This window comes from Furipterus horrens, unplaced genomic scaffold (genome assembly GCF_987537825.1).
Source record: "Furipterus horrens unplaced genomic scaffold, mFurHor1.1.pri manual_scaffold_11, whole genome shotgun sequence".
NCBI lineage: Eukaryota > Metazoa > Chordata > Mammalia > Chiroptera > Furipteridae > Furipterus > Furipterus horrens.
Window position 1 is genome coordinate 8,427,602 of NW_028327181.1, and position 19,377 is coordinate 8,446,978.

Here is a 19,377-nt window from a genome sequence, read left to right on the forward strand (position 1 = left end):
ATTAGTGAGGTGACCGCTTACACAAAGAGAAAGAGCCACAAGCATGTCCAACCAGGCTACTGCAGGCAGGAGGAAAGGGGAATTGAATAAAGTGCATTAAAATGCCACTAAAATAATCTAAAAATCTTATGCTGGTTAACTCAGGCTTCCAAACACCACTCTTTACCTTTCTAGGAAATGCTTGTGGGTCTCAACCCTTCAGAAGTGGGCAGAGGCCTTACTTGGAACCCGTAAAATGTTTCCACTAGCATAGACCTTCCTTGAGCCAACCTGGGTCCCCTGGGACATGGGACCTGCAGTATCTAGCCCAGGAAAGGCCCGGAGAAACCAAGATGTTTGATTGCTCTTAATAAGAGCCCTCTAAAACTGAACAATGCACACCACAGTCCCAGGGGGTGGGGTTGAGTGATTTCTTGTATAAACCAGTGGTGGCCCACCAAGGGCAGTTTTGCCGCCCTCCCCTTCCCATGCCAGGAACATTTGGCAACGTCTGGAGACATCTTTGGTTGTCGCACCTGAGGCTGGGGTCAGGGGGCTACTGGCATCTGGTGGGTGAAGGCCAGCCATTCTTCAAAACACCCTGCAACGCACAAGAGAGCCCCAAACAAAGAATGACCTGGCCCAAAATGTCAATAGAACCTGGATGAAAAACACTGATATAAACCCTTGAATATGCCTGCTAGGAAGGGGGCTGGTTCGGAAAATCCTAAAAGAAACACAGGGAACAAGAGCTACAGAAAAGAAGGAAATAAGCTTTTTCCTGCCCATTGACCTTACTTCAACCCACAGAGCCGATATGGTGAGTATGGGGTTTTTGTTTTTCTGTATTAATAGAAAATCCATTTGTGCAATGAAAGAAATGCTGAACAACTAATTTAAAGATTCTGTTTTGAAGGAATCCACAAATCATAATGTGACTGGGACACTCACATGTCCCTTCACCTCAAATGCATGTATTTATTAGCCTCCTCTTTCATCAGAGAGGTTTATAAACTTTTCCAGAGTCACTCAGCTGGGAGGTGGCAGAGCCAGAACCGGAACTGAACTCTCTCCCGCTGCAGACTCTGGGTCCTGATGCTATTTCACTGTCCTGTCCTGGGTTTCCTAGAAGCAGATCCTGAGATGGCTATTCTTGCAAGTGATTTACGGAGGGAGTTCTGCAAGAGATACGTATTCCATTGTGGGGGGAAGCCGGACAGGAAATGGGGGAGGAGCTAAGCAAGGATATGGGTTCAGGTGACTCTAGTCCCACCCTGATCAGGGCTCAGGGCGGTAGGGGTGGGGTGTCTCTGGAGCATGACATGCTCCATAGAGTCTGTATGCCTTGAAGGAAGCAGGTTGGGCATTTGCACACCTCTACCACTGAGTCCCTGGCTCTGAGCCACCGGGTGGGAGGGGGCAGCTTATCCCCATCACCCCTGGGTGAGGCCGCTGCAGTCACCCAAGGGTGAGCCTCAAGAGAAGGCCTCGCAGCTGCAGCGCCCATAGCGTTACAGTCAAATGAGTATCGGTGGGAGACATGTCTCAGCCACTAACACAGCAGTCCTGGGCCTGGTCTGATAACATTGCCAGGTGTCCCAACGTCACAAGAAAATACAATGCCAGCATGGGAGGAAAAAAGTCCTTGGAATCCTAGGTATTGTTTCCACTCTCTGAGAAGGAAAGCCTTTGAAACTGTGTTTACATCCGGAGAAAGGCAGGAAAAGGCCCTGGTGCCTGAAGAAAGAAGCCCATTAACATTGGGTACTCACGCCCCAGTCTTGGGAAGCCAGCACCACCTTTATCCTTCAATCAATATGTGGCTTCTTCACCCCCATCCTGCCAACTATGTAAGTCCTCAGGACAAAAGACTCGCTCTCTTGCTGCTCTTGGCCTTCAGGCCGCAGGGCCCTGGCCATCCTTGCTCTGCTCTCGCGTTCACTAATAAACTTCGCGTGCACACTGAGAGGTTCGCTACTCTGTAATTCTTTACTGCATCGGCGAGAAGAGCCAGGGTTTCTCCGATGACAATAGCAGCTGCTAAATGAGTGACTGGGAATGTGAGCAGGACACTAAGACACACGTGAATAAGGGAAAGCTGTGCTCCGTGGCTGCTAATTTAATCACCTTGTCCCTAGAGAAAAATGCGTCTGAGCATCTGCAAGGCGTTCTGACGTCCATACCCTTTCTGTCTTGGGCCCCGAGATCGGGCGACTCAGAGAACATCAGAACTCCTGCCCCCCACCCCAATTCTGCCCACCCAGGGGAAGGGCCATCAGACACCAATGTTCTCCTCCTCCACCCGGGCCTGAGCCCCGGAGGCAGTGGCATGAACCTCAGCAGCAGGGCTGCGAGCGTGACTGCAGAGCAGGATCAGTTTCCCCTCGACCCCACGCCCTGCGTGGTACAGACAGTTGCAAAAAAACCCTTTCAGATCCTGGTCCCAGTCTGTGTCCACACTGTTTCCTTAGCCCAGAACACTCTTACTGCACCCGGTCAACTCCACTCTTCTCTAGCGACCTCCAGGTCCCTGGGGACAGCCACCCCCCCCCCCTGCAATGTACACAGTGTGTCCCCCACCCCAGGGCAGCCCCAGCACCTCCCCCTGTGACAGTAACGTTTATCCTTGAACAATTAGGGTCTGAACTGCTCAGGTTCACTTACACACAGATATTTTTCAATAAATACATACAGTACTGTAAATGTGTTTTCTTCTTTATGATTTTCTTTTCTCTAGATTATTTCATTGTAAGAACACAGTATGTAATACATATAACATACAAAATATGTGTTCTTCAACATGTTCATGTTTTTGGTAAGGCGTCCAGTCAACAGTAGGCCATAAGCAGTTAAGTGTTTGGAGAGTCAAAGGTCACATTCAGATTTTCGACTGGGCGAGGGTTGGCACCGCTGACCCCATGTTGTTCAAGGGTCCACTGTAATTATCTGTCATTTGTCCTTCTCTCTAGATCAATGTTCTTCACTGACACTTAAGTGCAAATATGAATTATCTGAGAGGCTTGTTAATGAAGATTTCTAGGCCCAATCCCTGGAGTCTGGGCCAGGAAGGCTGGGTGGGTGGGGGGGTGAGGGACATGATCAGAAGCTACAATTTTAAGCTCCCTCCATGATCCCTGACTCACTACCTGACTTCATCATAGTTTCACGGGGCAGAGCATGCCTTGAGACCGGGTGGTGACTGTGGGCAGTGGAGGGCAGCCACCTTGTCTTTCCCCGCCTTGTCCCCAAATGGCAGACACTCAGCCGGGGCTGCCGCTGAACCAGAATACCCCGAAGCAAAGCGCAGTCTACAACAGGAGACCCCGGCGTGGCTACAACACGCAAAGTAGGTGGCTAACATGCTACTTCGCCTCGGTAGTTTCAGAAGACACCCCGCCCTTCCACACTCCAGCCCACGCAGAAAAAAAGCACCTGGTTCTGACTCCTGTTTGCTAGAGTGCCTGCTGCCCAGATCTCCTGCAAGAAGCGCAGGTGGGGTGGAGAGGTTACAGGGAGCCCGCCCTCAGCCCGGCGCAAACCTGTGGAAGAGCCCCGAGAGGGAGGGAAGATGCAGATAACCCGTGATTGAGGGCTGGGAACCCCATCAGCATCTGCCTGCAAAAGCAAACTTCAGCCAGCTGAATCCACAGTTATCAGACAATACTCAGATTGTGCTGACAGCCGACCGCTCAGAACGAAACTCCATTCCGCGCCCATGAACCTATTAGATGAAACCGCCGCAATTTAGATAACTGCAAATTGCTTTCTGAGGATAATTTCCTATTAGTTCATTAATCTCTCTATTCAGAATGCCAACGAGACAAGCTGATGATGATTCCGGAGGAAGTGGGCCTGAAACCGAAGCAGAAGCGAAGGGGATGAGACATTCGGAAGCATCTGGGCTTCCTGGGTGGAGGGGTACCCCAAAATTAATTCATAAAGTTAGTAGCGGTATTCACTTTTGTTTATTAAAGGTCTTATAATGGGCCAAGTACTAGGCTGAGCATTCTACCTTATTTATCTTACTGATTTTTAAAAATAATCGTGAGATAATATGTGCTTAATAGACATTATCTATTAATCAGACATTATACAAATAGTGTCTAGTTATTTTCCTCTTTCTACGGAAGAGGAAACTGAGGCTCAGAAGCGGTTACACAGCAGTTGGTGGCAGTCAAGATTCACATACAGGGGTGTGTGTCTGACCTTCAGCCTGGGCTCCTGGCCATTCCTTATCTTTTTGATCATCACACAACTATTTACTGGATGGACCTCCTGGAGAGACAATGATGAACAAGACTCGAGTCTACAAGGGCTATAATGACAAAAGAGCCTGAAAAGTAATCAGTAAAGAGTGAGCACATACTGTAAGGAAAAAAAAATCTCACACAAAATAAAGTTTGATTTTTTTTTGTCAAACTATTACGTTTACATAGAGTAGTTGTTCTCAAATGTGACCCCAGACCACCTGGGAACGTGTTAGAAATTTGAATTCTTGGGACCCAGCCCTGAACTCCTGAATCAGAAACGCTGGGGCTGAGTCCACGCATCTGTGTTTTAATAAACCCTCCTGGGGAGTCTAATGCAAACTCATGTTTGAGATGCGTAATCCAGAGAAAAAGAAAAGGAGCTTTGCAAGGGAATTTGGAGACCCTCCAGGGCCGTGCTTCTCAAACTGTAATGTGCAGAAGACTCCCCAGGACAATCTTAAAATTCAGACTCTCATGTAGCAGGTCTGGGGTGTGGCCTAGGACCCTGCATTTCTAACCAGTTCCCAGGTGCAGCTGATGCTGCTGGTCCAGGGACCGGGCAGGGAGTAGCAAGGGTCTGATCCCATCCTTGCCACCCAGGGAGTTTCTGGCACTAACGGAGCCAGGATGGCTCTAGATATAAAGCAAAAACACAGCTCATCGCCTTCAAGGCAGATTCGAATCAAAGTCTGTGGGAAATACTTTAGGAAAATAGAAAAGGACCTGCCCCACAAACGACTATTTTCTCCAGGTATCAGACCTTCCCTGAGCACTTCCCCAGCCCTTCCTGTCTCCCTTTTAGGTTCTGTTCTTCTCTTTAGGACTTACGTAGCCTCTAAACTGATGATCTATTTGAATAATTTACTTTCTCTCCTGATTGTGTCCACTCTCCCATCCCACCAGCTTATAAATTCCATGAGGGCAGAGATTTTGTCTGGTTTATCCACTGTTACTTCCCCTGTGCCGAGGACGGTGCCTGGTGCATTGTAGCTGCTTGATAAACATTAGGTGAGTAACAGAACAAATACTTCTGCCCCTTTTTTCTAAGCTGCTGCCTCCCCCAGCCTTGGCGCCACCTCTCTGAAATTCCACCTGTCCCTGTTCTTCACGCATGCACTTCGGTTTCACTGAAATTCGTTTATCTATAGCTGCGCCTCCCCTAAATTCCTTGACAAGGGATCTGTGTGTCCCCTGTTTCTGTCCCTCATCCAAGCCTTCTATCTGCCCATCAGTGCGTCCAAAACTTTTCATCCTTTGTAAACAAATAGAGATGAACATCTATCCTCTCTGTGCTCAATGCCAAAGCTGCAGGATCTTATTCACAGAAGAGTAAGTTCAAACTTCAGCTGGTGATACCTGCAATGTGCGCTCATTGTTACGTCCTGGAGATAGCTCTAAACCCTGTTGGAATTTTGTCAAAATTCCTGAAGCATGCCGGACCTCTGCAGCTGTGACACACTCTACCGCTGCCACTGGGGCCGTTTTACTAAGCGCTGAGCAAATCGGCGCCAATGGCACAGTCCCAGCATGGCTTGGTTTGAACTCCGTCGCTTTTGCAGCGGGAGCCACTTACTTTTGCACAAGGTGGACCGAGGAGGAAAGTTCTGTGATAAAACATTGTCACCTGGGGGCAAGGACATTTCACTGACTCCTTCCAACAGTCCTATGGCAGGTGCTCACATCACCTCCACTTTACAGATAAGGAAACTAAGCTCCCAGATGACAAGTGTCTTGACTCAAGTTCACACAGGAAGTTCATCAACGCAGCTGGGACTCAGACTCGTTGCTGGCTGCTTCCAAAGTCTCTGCTCCTTGCAGTGAGCCCTCTCCCCAGACGCCCACCCCTCCCCCAGACCTCCCTCCACCCCTCGGCACGGTCTGAGTCTTGCTCATTACTTCTAGAACAGAGAGCGGATGCAAAGGCCATTTCAGAGTTCTCCGTCTAGTGCTGAAAATTAACCGGCGGCGGAAGCGTTCAGCCTTGCTGACTCCTGGCTGCGTCCCTGCCACCTCATCACCTGACTTCAAAGCCTCCGCTCTGCAGGTGCAGGGATATGAAAGTGCCGTTTCCCCCGCAGAACACCGTGAGCAGCTGGTGTTTGGGGGAAATCAGAAGGCCTTCCAGTTGGACCCGGGGGCCCGCCTGACTGCCTGGGTCTGCGGAGGACCACGGTGGGGACGGTGGCCTCCAAACACGAATGCTTCACAATCACTGCCCTGTGTGTCCTCCCCTCTTTATCCATGGAGCTGAAACGCTCTTCTGGGCTGGAACAAATTAATCCTTCCCACAGAGGAAGGGAGCCCTCGGCCTTTCCTTCATTAGTCAGGTGAGACCTCCCGGTGTGGGGCAGAATGGTCCCTGGCCTCCACGGCTAGCCCGCCTCCATCACAGGGCCGAAATGTGGGGAGGCTTGCAGGAGCCCCAATGAGAGTCCCCAGCCTGGGCTGGACAAGGCTACAGGGAAGCGAATGTCTCCTGCCACCTTTTCCTGTAAGTGGCTCCCATCAGCAAACGGAAGTACATTCATTTGTAACTCTAGATAACACTTGCATGTTAATGACTATTTTTCAGTAATTGGACCAGAGCAAGTATTTAATACACATTATGGAAGGAGAGAGGGAGGCCAGACAGAAAGGCATTTGTAACCTTCAACAGAGTAGAGAACTCCAGGCCTCCCACGGGGCTGCGTCCCTCCGTGCTGGCTTCTGGAATGCTCACCGCCATGTCGGGCAGGTATGATGATTACCCCTCTCGTGCAAGCGAAAATACTAGGAACAGAGATGTGAGGTGACTTGCCCAAGGTCATACAGCTAGGAGGTAGCTCAAAAGCACACGTTGGGCACCACAGTATCTCAGAGCCGGGATCCGTCCCTTTTGCCAGCCGTGACCTGGAACATGTGTGTGGAAGCTGGGCAGCAAAGTGGGGGGTGGGGAGGGTTGGAGAACACAAGACCAACATGATACCACAGAAAAGTCAGGCGTTAGGGGCCAGGGCTCCAGTTCGGACGGGCACTCAGGCAGGCAACTTGCCAAAACTCAGCTTTCACATTCATAAAATGGGGAGAATCATAACACCCCCTCAGAGGAGGAAAAAAATACTTCGCAAATGCTAAGCTCAGGGATTGGCAAACTACAGCCACGGGGCCCAAGCCGGCCCGCGGAACGCTTATGTAAATAAGGCTTTAAGGGGACAGACACAAGTGTCATGCCCATCTGGGTATCGTCTCTGGCTGCTTTCAGCTACACGGCAGAGCTGAGGAGTGGTGACAGAGGCGCTGGGGCCAGCAAAGCCTAGGCTATTTACTGTCTGGTCCGCTCAAGACAAAGTTTGCCGAGCCCTGGTCTTACGTGCCGTGCAAACGCAAGGCGGCAGCCGCCCCAGCAGCCAGCGCCGCCCGTGAGCGCAGGTTTCCGTTAGGTCTGCTCTCCTTGAGCCTCACGCAAATGCACAGGCGCACTTAAGACCTATTTCTGAAACACGGAGCGAGTAACTCTCCTGCGAGTCAGGAAACGGCACCCCGATAAGCCCCTTCAGAGCCCGGTTCTGCCCCTGCTGACGCCAGGCGCAGTGAAACATGCTGCCGGGCGCGGCCACGTACTTGCAGTTTTTACACTTGAGGCCGAAAAGCATCCCTTTTCCACAGACTGTGCACGTCTGAGACATCCAGTACTTGGTGGAAAACCTGTGGGAAAAGAGACAGACAATGTTCAAGGGCAAGGTGATGACAACCGACCCTTCCCTAGAAGGATGACCCACTTAAAGGGCAAGCACATGGGTCCTGGATTCCAGTCTTGCTTCTTCGGAAATATGTGACTTAATCTATTTGCTCAAACCACCGGAGCCTCGGTTTTCTCACCTGTAAAGTGGGGATAATAACAGTATCGACCTCACAGATTGTTGGGGGGACTAAACAGGGTCATGAACGTCAAGGGTTTTACACAGCACCTGGCACTTCGTAAGCACTCACTGAATTGAGTTGTGACTATAGTATTACCCAGTTATTCCTAACAGTCACTCGCTTGTTCAACAAATATTGCCTGATGTCCTAGTATGCGCCAAGTTCAGTGCTGGGACAGAGCAACGGATGGGGCTGGAACTGTCCTTGGAGCCTCCAAAGCAAGGTGGGTCCTCCCAGGAGTCCAGCTAAGTCATTCCCCATCACTGCTAATCATGTCACCTGGGAAGCTTCAAGAGGGGGCCACCCCCTCATAAGCTCAGCTCCCCTCCCTCCCCAACCACCACCACTTGCTGCAACCAAGACAATTTGGAGGCTTCTGATATATATATGATATACAGTTGCGAGGGGAGGGGGGGGTGTACTTTCTTCTTCTCCAAGAGATACCAGGCAGCTGAGCCAGAAACATGGCCAATCCAGGGATGGAGCTGAGTCAGGGGTGGAGCTAAAACAGGGGGTGGAGTTGAGCCAGGGGCTTTTGATGCCTTTCTGCATCTCACTGCTGGACCACTGATGTGTCTGTCACATATTTCTCACTACTTCCTCCACCACTTTTCTCATTTGAGACTCAACAACTGTCCTGTCAACATACTTCTTTCAAGAACTGTTGACGAGATGCCTTTCTGGGACAGTATGCTCGTTGCTGCCTCACCCCGGCTATGGTGATGTGTCTGCCCTAAGAACTAACCCTGCTCCGCCCCGCCCCCCACTCCCAGCCCTAATCTCTCCATACTGTCATGGTGGTTCGTTAACTGTCTAACCCTCCACTAGCCCATGAGCTCCCCACGGGTGTACACCTTACATCTCGCTCAGTGCAGCAGCCTTGGTACAGAAATTCTCTACCAATATGAGTGGAAAGAAATCCATGAGTGAGCGACTCAGTCCCTCAGCCCGTTCACAGGAGCCTTGGTGCAAAGAAAACTCAGCAGCAGTGTTCAAAGGATGCAAATGCTGAAGTCAAGTAGACACACCACTTAGTCATCCAGAGCCTCGGTTTTCCTACCTGTCAAATGGACGTGACCACACCTGCCCAGCCTATCCCTACCCCAGGGTCAGAGCCCCCAGCCCTCACCGTGCCAGGAGGTTGGCACCGGCGCACACAAGAACGCAGCCTACCTGTGCTTGATGGAGTTGCCGAGGTCCCTGCGGGGGATCTGTGGAGACCAGCGCGGCACTGACAGTGTGTCTGTGGGGAGAGAAGAGAGGAGGAGAGCCTGTTACACGGAGGCTCAGAGGCTGGTGTGGGTCCAGCTAAGCCCTGGAAGGCGGAAGGAGGCTCGCTGGCCTCAGGAAGGACAATGACCACTTCACCTGTTCAACCAAAGCCCAGCGGAACACGGGTTCAGCTTGTGTTCCCCTCGAAGGAAGCCAGCTGTGCAGAGAACGAGGTTAAGTACCACTTCCATTTACAGAGGGCTTAGTGTGTGGCAGGCATGTGCTATGCGCTCACATGCCTTAGTCCATTACATCATCAAAACAATCCCACGGGTAGGGGTTGTTAGCATCCGCATATTGGAGGTGAGGAAACTGAGGCTTGGAGAGAGGAAGTCGCTTGCTCGGGGTCTTACACCTCGGCAGCTGTGAATGCAGGCTTGCGGGCCAGGTCCTCATGGGGTCGATTCCAAATGCCGGTCACCCACGTACCACTCTCCTCATTTTGATCCCACCCTTGTACAACCCACAAAATTATCTATTTACTATTTTGAGTTGACTCTTTGTTTGTTTAAATACATTTATTTTAAAAGTAAACTCCACATAGAAAACTAATATAACTTTGTGTATATTGTAGGTAGCCATTTAAAATATGTCCAACCCTGTACCATCTGAACTCACGTTAGAATAAGGGAATGGACTGATGAGCAGTTGGATGGATGGATGGGTGGATAGGCAGATAGATTGGTGCGTGTGTGGGGGTGGGTAGACAGATGAGTAGATAAATGGGTCAGATGGGTAGGTGGATGGGTGGGTGGATGGATGGATGGACGGGTGTTTGGATAGATGGGTGGATGAATAGATGAATGGGAATGAGGAAGAAACAATACATCACACAGACTTCAACCTGGATTCCTGTCTCCATCTGGTCTTTCTTTTGTGCCTTACACCAAATCCTAGTGACTTCCATGACCATTCCACCACTGACTGAGTTCTGGGACTTTTTCCACAGACCCTGAGCACTGGCCCCCGCCTTCATTGCACTACGCGGCTCCTCACAGCCCTGGAAGGCCCCGGGAGGCGTGAAACAACAGCATAAATGACCTAGTGCGGCCGGTGAAGTCTCCAGCAGCCGGGCAGAGAAGCAGCCAGGGGCTGACCCACACGCCAGCTCTCATTTCTTAGGCCAGAGGGATGGAGCCGGCGCCCTGTGTTCTGAGCCTCACGTGCGCGCCTTCTTTCTCACAGCACTTGCTATGGAGTGGTGCGCTCATTGGGGAGCCCAGCTTGTCTGAACCAATCAGGGAGCGTTTCATCTCCAACCCATTCAAATCCTCTCTTCTGTCTAATGACACTGGCGGCAGCCATCTGAAAGCTGTTTCCGGAAACCCCAATTCTGCCCCTTGTAAAGCTGGGGCCCTTTCTGAGAGAGCTAATGATTTTCCAAGCCCCAAAAGGCAGAGAAAATCCAAGAGGGAGGCAGCATGATATATCACTGAGAGTCACCGCCCGTGGAATTTCCTCTCGTTTAACTAAAAACTAAATTGTCACCCATTTTACTACTTGTTTCCGTTTCTAAGGGAAACAAAAGACGACAAAAAGGAAAAATTATTTCTAAAAGAGAGAGAGAGCTTTCTTGCCATTCCTATGTAGTTTTGGGACTGAAGTCAGATTGGAGAGGAAGGAATCTACCTGCTAACTCCTTCGATGCTTTCCCCAGTACCAGGGGTAGACAAAGGTTTCAGGGTTGTGCTAGAGAAGGAGGGTTAGCTCAGACACACAGCCTCCTTGTGGGGAGCCCACAAAACGGGGATGCCGAATGGGGAGTTCATCTCCTGGAACAGTAGAGTGGCTGTCAAAAAAGGTGTGTGGAGAAGCATTCTGAGGTTCAGTGGGAAAGAGTACAGAGATTGATCAGCAACGTCTGCCAGGGTGAAGAATCAGGGAGTACCTACAAGTCTGCACATTATTTGCTTCTCCTGCAAGGACAGAGACCACATCTTCATCTCTGTCTCACGGCCTCAGAGCATAGTGCTGGGGGCACAGTAAGGACTTAATACATGTTTGCTGAACCCAAGAGTACTGTAATAAAAACACGGAGTTTACTGATAACGCAATGTGTCGGGCATTATGTGGTGACTGTGACATTTACATCCGGAAGCTGTGCCTCCATAAGCTCAGTGTTCTCATTATTCCCACAAAGGAAGAATAGGAGCTCAGAGAGGTGCAGTGGCTTGCTAAAAGTCACACAGCCAGGCACTAGAAAAACCTCAAGCTATAACTCTGCAATTGTTCACAAGTCCTCTGAAAGTCCCTCCCCCAGTGTTCTCAACCAAGGGCACTTTTGGCCCTCAGGGGACATCTGGCAGTGAATGGAGATGTATTTGGTTGTCACGCTAGGGTGAGGGGGTACTACTGGTGTCTCATGGGTAGAGGCCAGGGGTGCTGCTCAACATCCTGCAATCCACAGGACAGCCCCACAGAAAAGCATTAACCGGCTCCAAAGTCAACAGCACCAAGGATAAGCATCCCAGACCCAGATGGTTTTTACTTCTCCAGGCACCTCTCTGTCCCACCCCATCCCCAAAATGACAGAGATGGGACTCCTGAAGCTCAGTTCGGCGGAGAGCAAATCCTCGCGTATATAATAAGCACGTCTCACTGTTCAGTTCATTTCCTTATTATGCTGTTAGTCTCAATTACAGCACCGTCTCAAAAAAGGGGAAGTAATTAAGTTTAGTCGTTTGGTTTCATTTCCCCAATATCTGGTTGAAGGGGTGAATCCTGTCAATTACATTAAGCGGCTGCAGCATCATTAGTCTCAAGCTATAATAACCTCCACACGGCTGGGTACGTGGGTGTGAGGAGCTGAACTCTGAGATCCTCTCTACTTTCTTTGTTTGGATTTCATTAAGCTTGCCAACGCAAGCGTTAAAGCAAAGGAAAGCTGTTTAAAGGGAAGGGAGGGAAAATCTATGAAAAATCGAGGCCTTATCATAACACAGAAGGCAAATAGCATTTACAGCAATTAAACTGATACAGAAACTTCTGCTTAACCATCAAAAGTGCCTATTAAGATGTCTCCATAGCTGAACAAAAGATTCTTTTCTACTCTAATTTTCTGATAACAAGTCAAGCAGACACAGAGGCAGAACTGGTACCTTCCGTCCCCGGGGGGAGAACAGCAGACATTTCTTCTTAGATAGTTTCACTTCCAGCTCCTGGAAAGGGAAAGGTAAAGTGCTGCAGGGAAGGAGGGGTCTTCTCCCTCCTCTACGTCCCTCTCACCAGTGCCCTTGCATAGAAGGTGATAAACCAGGAGCCTTGGTCTTTGAAACCACCTTAGTAGCCAGATAGGCAAGCAAAAGCCTCGGCAGGAGAAATCGACATTAATACATACAGCATTCGTGCTATGTAGAGCTTTAAAATGCAGAACTCAGGCTCTGACCTGGTGAGATGAAAAAACTCCGGCCAACAGAGGAGTCAGGCGTGGGAAAAGCATTTAACACAGAGTCACCAGGTGAAAACAGGTGATGAGGAGGAGAAGGACAAGAGGAGGAAAAGAAATCAGAATCAGAATCAGAAGAAAATAAGAAATAAAAAAGAACAGATATGCTTTTTGTGGAGGGTTACCATGTACCAGGCACTATTGCCAAAAAAGCCCTTTATATATATTATCTCATTTAATCCACACAGAATCTCGTTTAATGAGGTAATTATCAGCTAGTATCAGCATGCGGGTAGTATATCAGCTGTTACCATTAGCCCCATTTCACCACCTAGGATATCAAGAAGTTATGAGATTTGCCCAAGGTCACACAGCAAGTGAAGACAGGGACTGGGGTTTTTAATTCAGGTCGCATAGCCAGGGCTCACTAAATGACGCCAGTGTCATCCCCATTCACAGACGGAAACACTGAAGCTGAGAAGCAATAAGCAATTGTCAGTAGCTAGTAAGTGACTGAGTGGGGATGTGAGCCGCAGGCAGGAACAGACTGCCCCCCAGGGCCATGCCTCCGGACATGGTGAGCATGCCCCTTTTAAGCTCAGGGAAGGGCCCCAGAGGCCTGGAAGATAATACATTTGTGTTGAGTTAAGGCACTGAGTTTTGGTTTGTTTTTGTTGTTGTCACTGTGTGTTATTTTTTAACAGCAGCCACAGGAAACGGATTCAGTACCTATTATGTGCCAGGTAAGGTTTTAGGAACTGGGGGTATGGCGAACAGGATAATCAGGATAATCAAGTTTTCTGAGCTTAGAGTCTGTAGGAGGAGTAAGAAAGTGACATATTCCATGAAGGAAAGAAAACAGCAGGAACTTTGAGGTTTAAGTCAATGGGAACCTTAAAGTACCTTAAAGCAGAGGCTGGATGCAAACACCAGAGAGAGGACAGGGCAGAAGTGGGGGGGGGGGGGTGGTCTCACAATTTTAAGAGCTCTCTCTGGCGGCCGAGGGGAGAATCGCCTGCCAGGCTGTGACAAAAGCAGGCAAAGCGCCCACGACCCCCACCCTCCAACTCCCCAGCCCCACTGGGATCTAAAGCATCAGCTCAGACCCTTACAAGGCCATGGTCTCACGGTCCAGCCCTTTCCCACTTGAGTTGTCATGATCCCACCTGCTGCCCCACCCACCAAAACAAACAAACAAACAAACAAACAACACACCCTAGAGTAATCAGTCCACTGCCCGGCACTGGAGCAATAATCAGTCTTACCTATTGTACATATCCCAAGTGCGAATGTACCTCTTACACCCATCTCTTCACTGAGTTCAACAACCTTATGAGATTGTATTCTCGGTTTACTGATAAGGAAACTGGAGATAACGTAAACCCCATAGCTAGTATTTGGTGGACTTCAGAGTCGAATCCAGTACCCTATAAAGCTCATGCCTTGGTACACACCCCCCCCCCACACACACACACATTATTGCCTTCCTAAACTGTATCTCCTTCTGAGACAAGTATAAAGTTTACTGTTTAAAACATGCAGTCCTAGAGTTGGAAAGGAACCGCAGGAAACTGTCGATTGCAGTCTCTGAGTCTTTAAACCCTCCCCGATAGAAGAGCTGCCCTAACCTTAGATGTCATAAGGCCTCTGAGCACATCCTACTGTTAACAATAACAGTGGACATTTAGTGAGCACCTGCTGCATGGCTGGACCCCGATGAAGGGCCTTTGATGTGTTATTTAATTTAATCTCCGTAACTTCGTTTTAGGCAGTAGAGCTGGAGTTTGAGGGCGGACAGTCAAACTCCGGAGCTCAGCCTCAGAAATACCGCAAACGAAATGGAAGCTCCGAGCTGCCCTGAAGCTTCCAGTTCAGATGGAGTGAGAACCTGACAATGATGCTGCATTCAAATCAACGAGCTAATTCTTTTGGGCCCAAAGATACCTGAAACAAATAAAAACTGAGACCACGAAACGTTTCTTTTGGGGCCACGGGCCAGTCACCAGCTAAAATCCCACTGATTTATCCACGGTGCCAACCAACTCTTGACAAAAACTGTTCATGATATTATTCACATGGCAGGGAATCGCTCTATTTTCTTTAATATTCAATTCAAACAGATCAGATCTAAAAGAACTTTAATGACATGTTGCCTCTAAAGGTTATATTAGCTCCATGATTCTTCAAGGCTGAATTGAGTTTCTTAGTGAACATGGTCATAATTTTCTCCCTGAGACAATGACAACCCATCCCCAAGATCCAAATTTCATCATCCAGGGGCTGTGATGGCTATGGAGGTGTCTGGGGAACCACTGGGCAGATGTGTAGATGGGCCCAGATGTCACAATAGAAATAAGACATGCTAAGGGTTGCTCTCTCTTGATACAAGAGACCAGTCACGCAAGATTCCTAGGTATCTCCTGATATTGAAGCAGAAGCAAGGGCAGAGGTGAAGCTACCAGTCTAGAAACAGGAACACAGCAAGAATGGAGGCATCACGGGCAAACCGATCTGCACAGATGTGGGGTTTAAAACGGAGACAAGACCTTGAGCGTGGACTGCCCTTGGAGCCAGAGCAGCATACTTCTTTCTGAACAGGAAGGGCCTCCTGACCATCAAGCTGCCCAGCGGAGCGTGGGAGAGATAGCGTGGGACTTTGAAGTGAGCGGACCTTTGTTCAAACATCCTCTCTGCCAGTTACTACCTCTGACACCTTGGGTGCTTTCAGCTCCCTGAGTCTCAGTATGTCTCCTATAAAAAGGGGGTCATAATATCTCCCTCATAAGACAGAGGATCAAGTGGGGTAATAAAACTGGAACAGGGCTCAGCTGAGTGACTCACATATTTTTATTATCGTTTTTGTCATTGTCATCCTCACTCTGCCTCAAGAATTAGCACACCAGTAAGAACATGACAAAGCTCTCCGGGGATTATGATCTAGAGCAAAGGCTGGTAAATGGTGACCCTCGGGCCAAATCCAGCCAATGACCGGCTTTTGTAAAAAGAATTTGATTGGCACGTAGCCACACCCACTTATTTACATATTGTCTGTGACTCCTTCTGCACTGGGACAGTGGAGTTGAGTAACTGTGACTAGAAAATAGGGCCCACAATGCCAAAATCAAGTATTACCTGGCCCTTTAAAGAAAATGTGTGTGAACCCCTCATTTAGAGCTGTGTACTCATTTTCTGGGCTGATTAGCAGAGAATTTCTTCTTTCTCTTTTTTTCCCCCCAGCTTTACTGAGGTACACTTGGCAAATAAAATTGTAAGATATTTAAAGGATACAACATGATGATTTGATGTGCATATACATTACAAAAGTGTTTTGTTTTGTTTTGTTTTGAAGCCAGAAGACCTGGGTTGAAGACCCAGTTCTGCCACTTCTGCAGTGGGAATCTTCGGACAAATGGCCTGTACTCTCCAAGCCAAAAAGGGCAGGACCACCTGCTGTCTCCCCTCTGCTCCCCTAGTCCTAGCACCCAGTGGGGCATGTTGCTTCCATCTCCATTTTGCAGAAGAGAGGAGCTGGGCACAGGAGCACCTGCAAGCGGTCCAGGCACGACTCTAACCCACCCCAGTCTCGCCCTAACCCGGGGCTCTTTCCAGCCCTGTCTGTCTCCTGCAATGCCTGATTACACACGTCATCGCGGGAGGGCAGAGGGAAAGGAAAATTAACTCTCTCTTCTGCACTCCTTCTGCCTGGGCTAAGTAACACGATTATCCACTTGTCACTTGATCAAAGCCGAGAGAAGACCCTGAGGACGTGTGCGTTACAGTGGGAGGTGGGGGTTGCTGGTCATGGCCAAGGGGGACAAACAGAGGAAGTACCCTCCTGGCAATGTCTCCAGGTGGAAGCCTCCGTGGGTAAGCCAGGTGGGCAGTGAGGGCACTGGGCAAACGGTGGCATAGCAGACAGAGGGCTGATGCTGGGGCAGCAGGCAGGGAGGTGAGCGACCATGAGGGGAACACACCCCAGCATCTCAAGTTCTCCTTGGTCACCCATTCCTCCCGGCCCCAGGCCTGGCTAAATTTTTTTTTTTTTTTTTAATGGTGAAATCAAACTGGAAGCACCTTCGAGATCTACTGGGGGAACTTGAATATATTTATTTTAATACCCCACTCCCCAAATTATTCTCCCCCTTTTTAAAAGACTATCACCTCCTCACCTCTAAGTCATGACAAGTAACTGCTGATTAGGGGTCCCCTGATTCCCCGTAAGTCAGACGTGTGGACGGTGATAACATCACTCAGATCCCGGAGTCATCGTCACCTGGGATTTATTTGAGCCCCCTCAGATGGCCTCAATTAAACTCCACTGCTGGTCAAGAAAGAGAAGATAACTGAGGCATTTAATTACATTTTATAATGTGCTCACTGCTGAATTTATTGAAGTGCATCAGGGATTTTTAACCTCGTAACCAAACAATAGGAGACCCAAGCGCCACATGAGTAATTGTCTTCCATGTGGGGATGATAGAAGGAGAATCCAATGTGTTAACAGCAAGTCAAGTACGCGTGCCCGACGGTGCGGGGATAGGACAAGAACAGTAAGACAATGGTCTCTGATTCCCTGAGACACCCCACAGACTGGAGGCGGGGTGGCATTATCTATCACTCGATTCTAAAAATGAGACATATGAGAAAATCTATCTTCCTTCCGTCGCCCTGTATTCCTATCCCTACCCCTACCCCTACCCCAAACCTAGCCCTCGAATTTCCCTTTGATATAATTTTACTGCTGAGATCTGGAGTGGGGGGAATCATGTTGAAATGTCAAAATTAGTTTATGTAATAAGATAATAAAATTAAAATGCAGGAAAGAAAACCTTAACATCTAGAAAATCCAGAGGCAGCTCATTAGCGTAACGGATCCACCTTGGTTCAGTTGGGATGGGCTCGGGAAATAAATCCTGTAAGTGCGGCGCTTCTGGAGCGAGTGAGGGGAGGAGGTGGTTGGTCCCCCTGACAGGGTCTGGAGGGCCGGCTGGGTGTGTCCAGAATCATTGTCTCAGGGACTCTGTTACAGCATCCTGTCTACTCAAGGGACCAAGAAAGGTCTGATGGGGAGGAAGAACATGCTGATCCCAGGCCAGAGAGAAAGAAAGGCCCCTTGCACCTGAGAATCCAATAGGACAGCGCTAAGGGCCAGTCCTGGGCTTAAAATCGTCGATGGCCCGATGGCTGCCCAGCCCAGCCTTCCAGGAGCCAAATTCACGCCACAGATCTGCTGTTTTGCATCTCCCACTTTCAGTGAAGACATTCTGTCTGTCTAGAACATTCTCCTATACCCTCTCCCTACTTCTTTAAGCCTGACTCAGGACACCTCCTCTCCCAAGATCCAGCTCAGGCATGGCTTCTCCAGGAAGCCCTCCCTGAATGCACAGGGGCGGGCGCCCCTGCTGTGCCCCTCCCATAGCATCCTGTGCTTACCTTTCTAGCCACGTGCCTAATTCTATAGAGTCACTGCTTACATAGCTATTCTTCACACTGCCCTTGACTGTGAGCTCCTGGAGAATAGATGCTGCCAATTACTCACCTTTATGTGTCCAGCGTCTCCAGCAGAGTTGGGCTCAGAACTGAGAGGCGAAGCGTTTTTCTTGCTAACTCCAGCAAAGAGAGGCCAGTGGCTCTATGCTCTGAAGGGAGGCTTCACTCCTCCATGCCCTCTGAGTCCCAGGCCAATCGGGGGTCCCAGGAAGCCAGGAGCCCCACTCTGCCCTGATCCACACCTCCAGTCCCAGCTCCCACAGTGGACCTCAGCTGGGGCAGCCGACTCTCAATGAAGCCCTTCTGGTCAAAGACGGAGCCCACCACTTCCTGTCCTGCAGTTACTCCAGCCATCTGGAATGTCTTCAGTTCCTCCTGACCCTTGTCTGTCATGGGTCCCTCCTGAGGGCAGACTTGCAATTTATGTCAGTTTTCACATTCAGTCCTCCCAGCCATGCTGTCGGGGAGGTCAAGTATCAATCCCATTTGACAGATAGGGAAACTGAGGCTCTAAGAGCTTAACACAGAGAAGCAGAATGGCATTTAGAGTTAGAAAGACAATGGTTTTTGCCCTGCTTTTGCCCCTCACTGGACAAGTTATTTAACTTCTCCGAGCTGCTGGAGAGTAATGATGATAATAGCTACCGGGGTTCCCAGAATTATCAGCATGCTGGGATCATCTGATGCCTGTGCCCCTCTCACATGTGATTTTATCAGGGGTCAGCGAACTATAGCCCATGGACCAATCTGGCCCACATCCTGTTCTTGTAAATAAAGTTTTATTGTCACACAGCCATGCCCATGGTCTACGCTGCTTTTGCACTATAAGGGCAGAGTTGAGTAGCCATGAGAGGGACCACATGGCCCGCAAGGGCTAAAGTATTTACTATCTGGATCTTTAATAAAAGGTTTGCTGGCCCTTGATTAAATTGTGCTGCCTGGCTTTGAAAATTTTAAAAAGTTTCCAGGTAATACTAACATGCAGACAAGTTCAGGGTCTGCTGCCGTGAATGTTTTACCTGTGTGAGCTTACTGACTTTGTAACAACCCTACTTCCTTCTTTCCTGTGTCCTCAGCAACTAGCACAGCGGTGGGCACACA

At 49.3% G+C, this 19,377-nt stretch overlaps 1 protein-coding gene across 2 annotated transcripts in view; it reads right to left on the bottom strand.

Annotated features, from left to right (window-relative positions):
- KSR2 (kinase suppressor of ras 2) overlaps positions 1–19,377 on the bottom strand; it is a 271,920-nt gene that overhangs the window by 61,725 nt on the left and 190,818 nt on the right. For both annotated transcript variants that reach the window (XM_090290536.1, XM_090290537.1), the window contains exons 6-7: positions 9,303–9,372; positions 7,830–7,913 (exon numbers count right to left, since the gene is read on the bottom strand). In XM_090290536.1, coding sequence (XP_090146662.1) covers positions 7,830–7,913; positions 9,303–9,372 — 154 coding nt within the window. The remainder of the gene's footprint in view (positions 1–7,829; positions 7,914–9,302; positions 9,373–19,377) is intronic.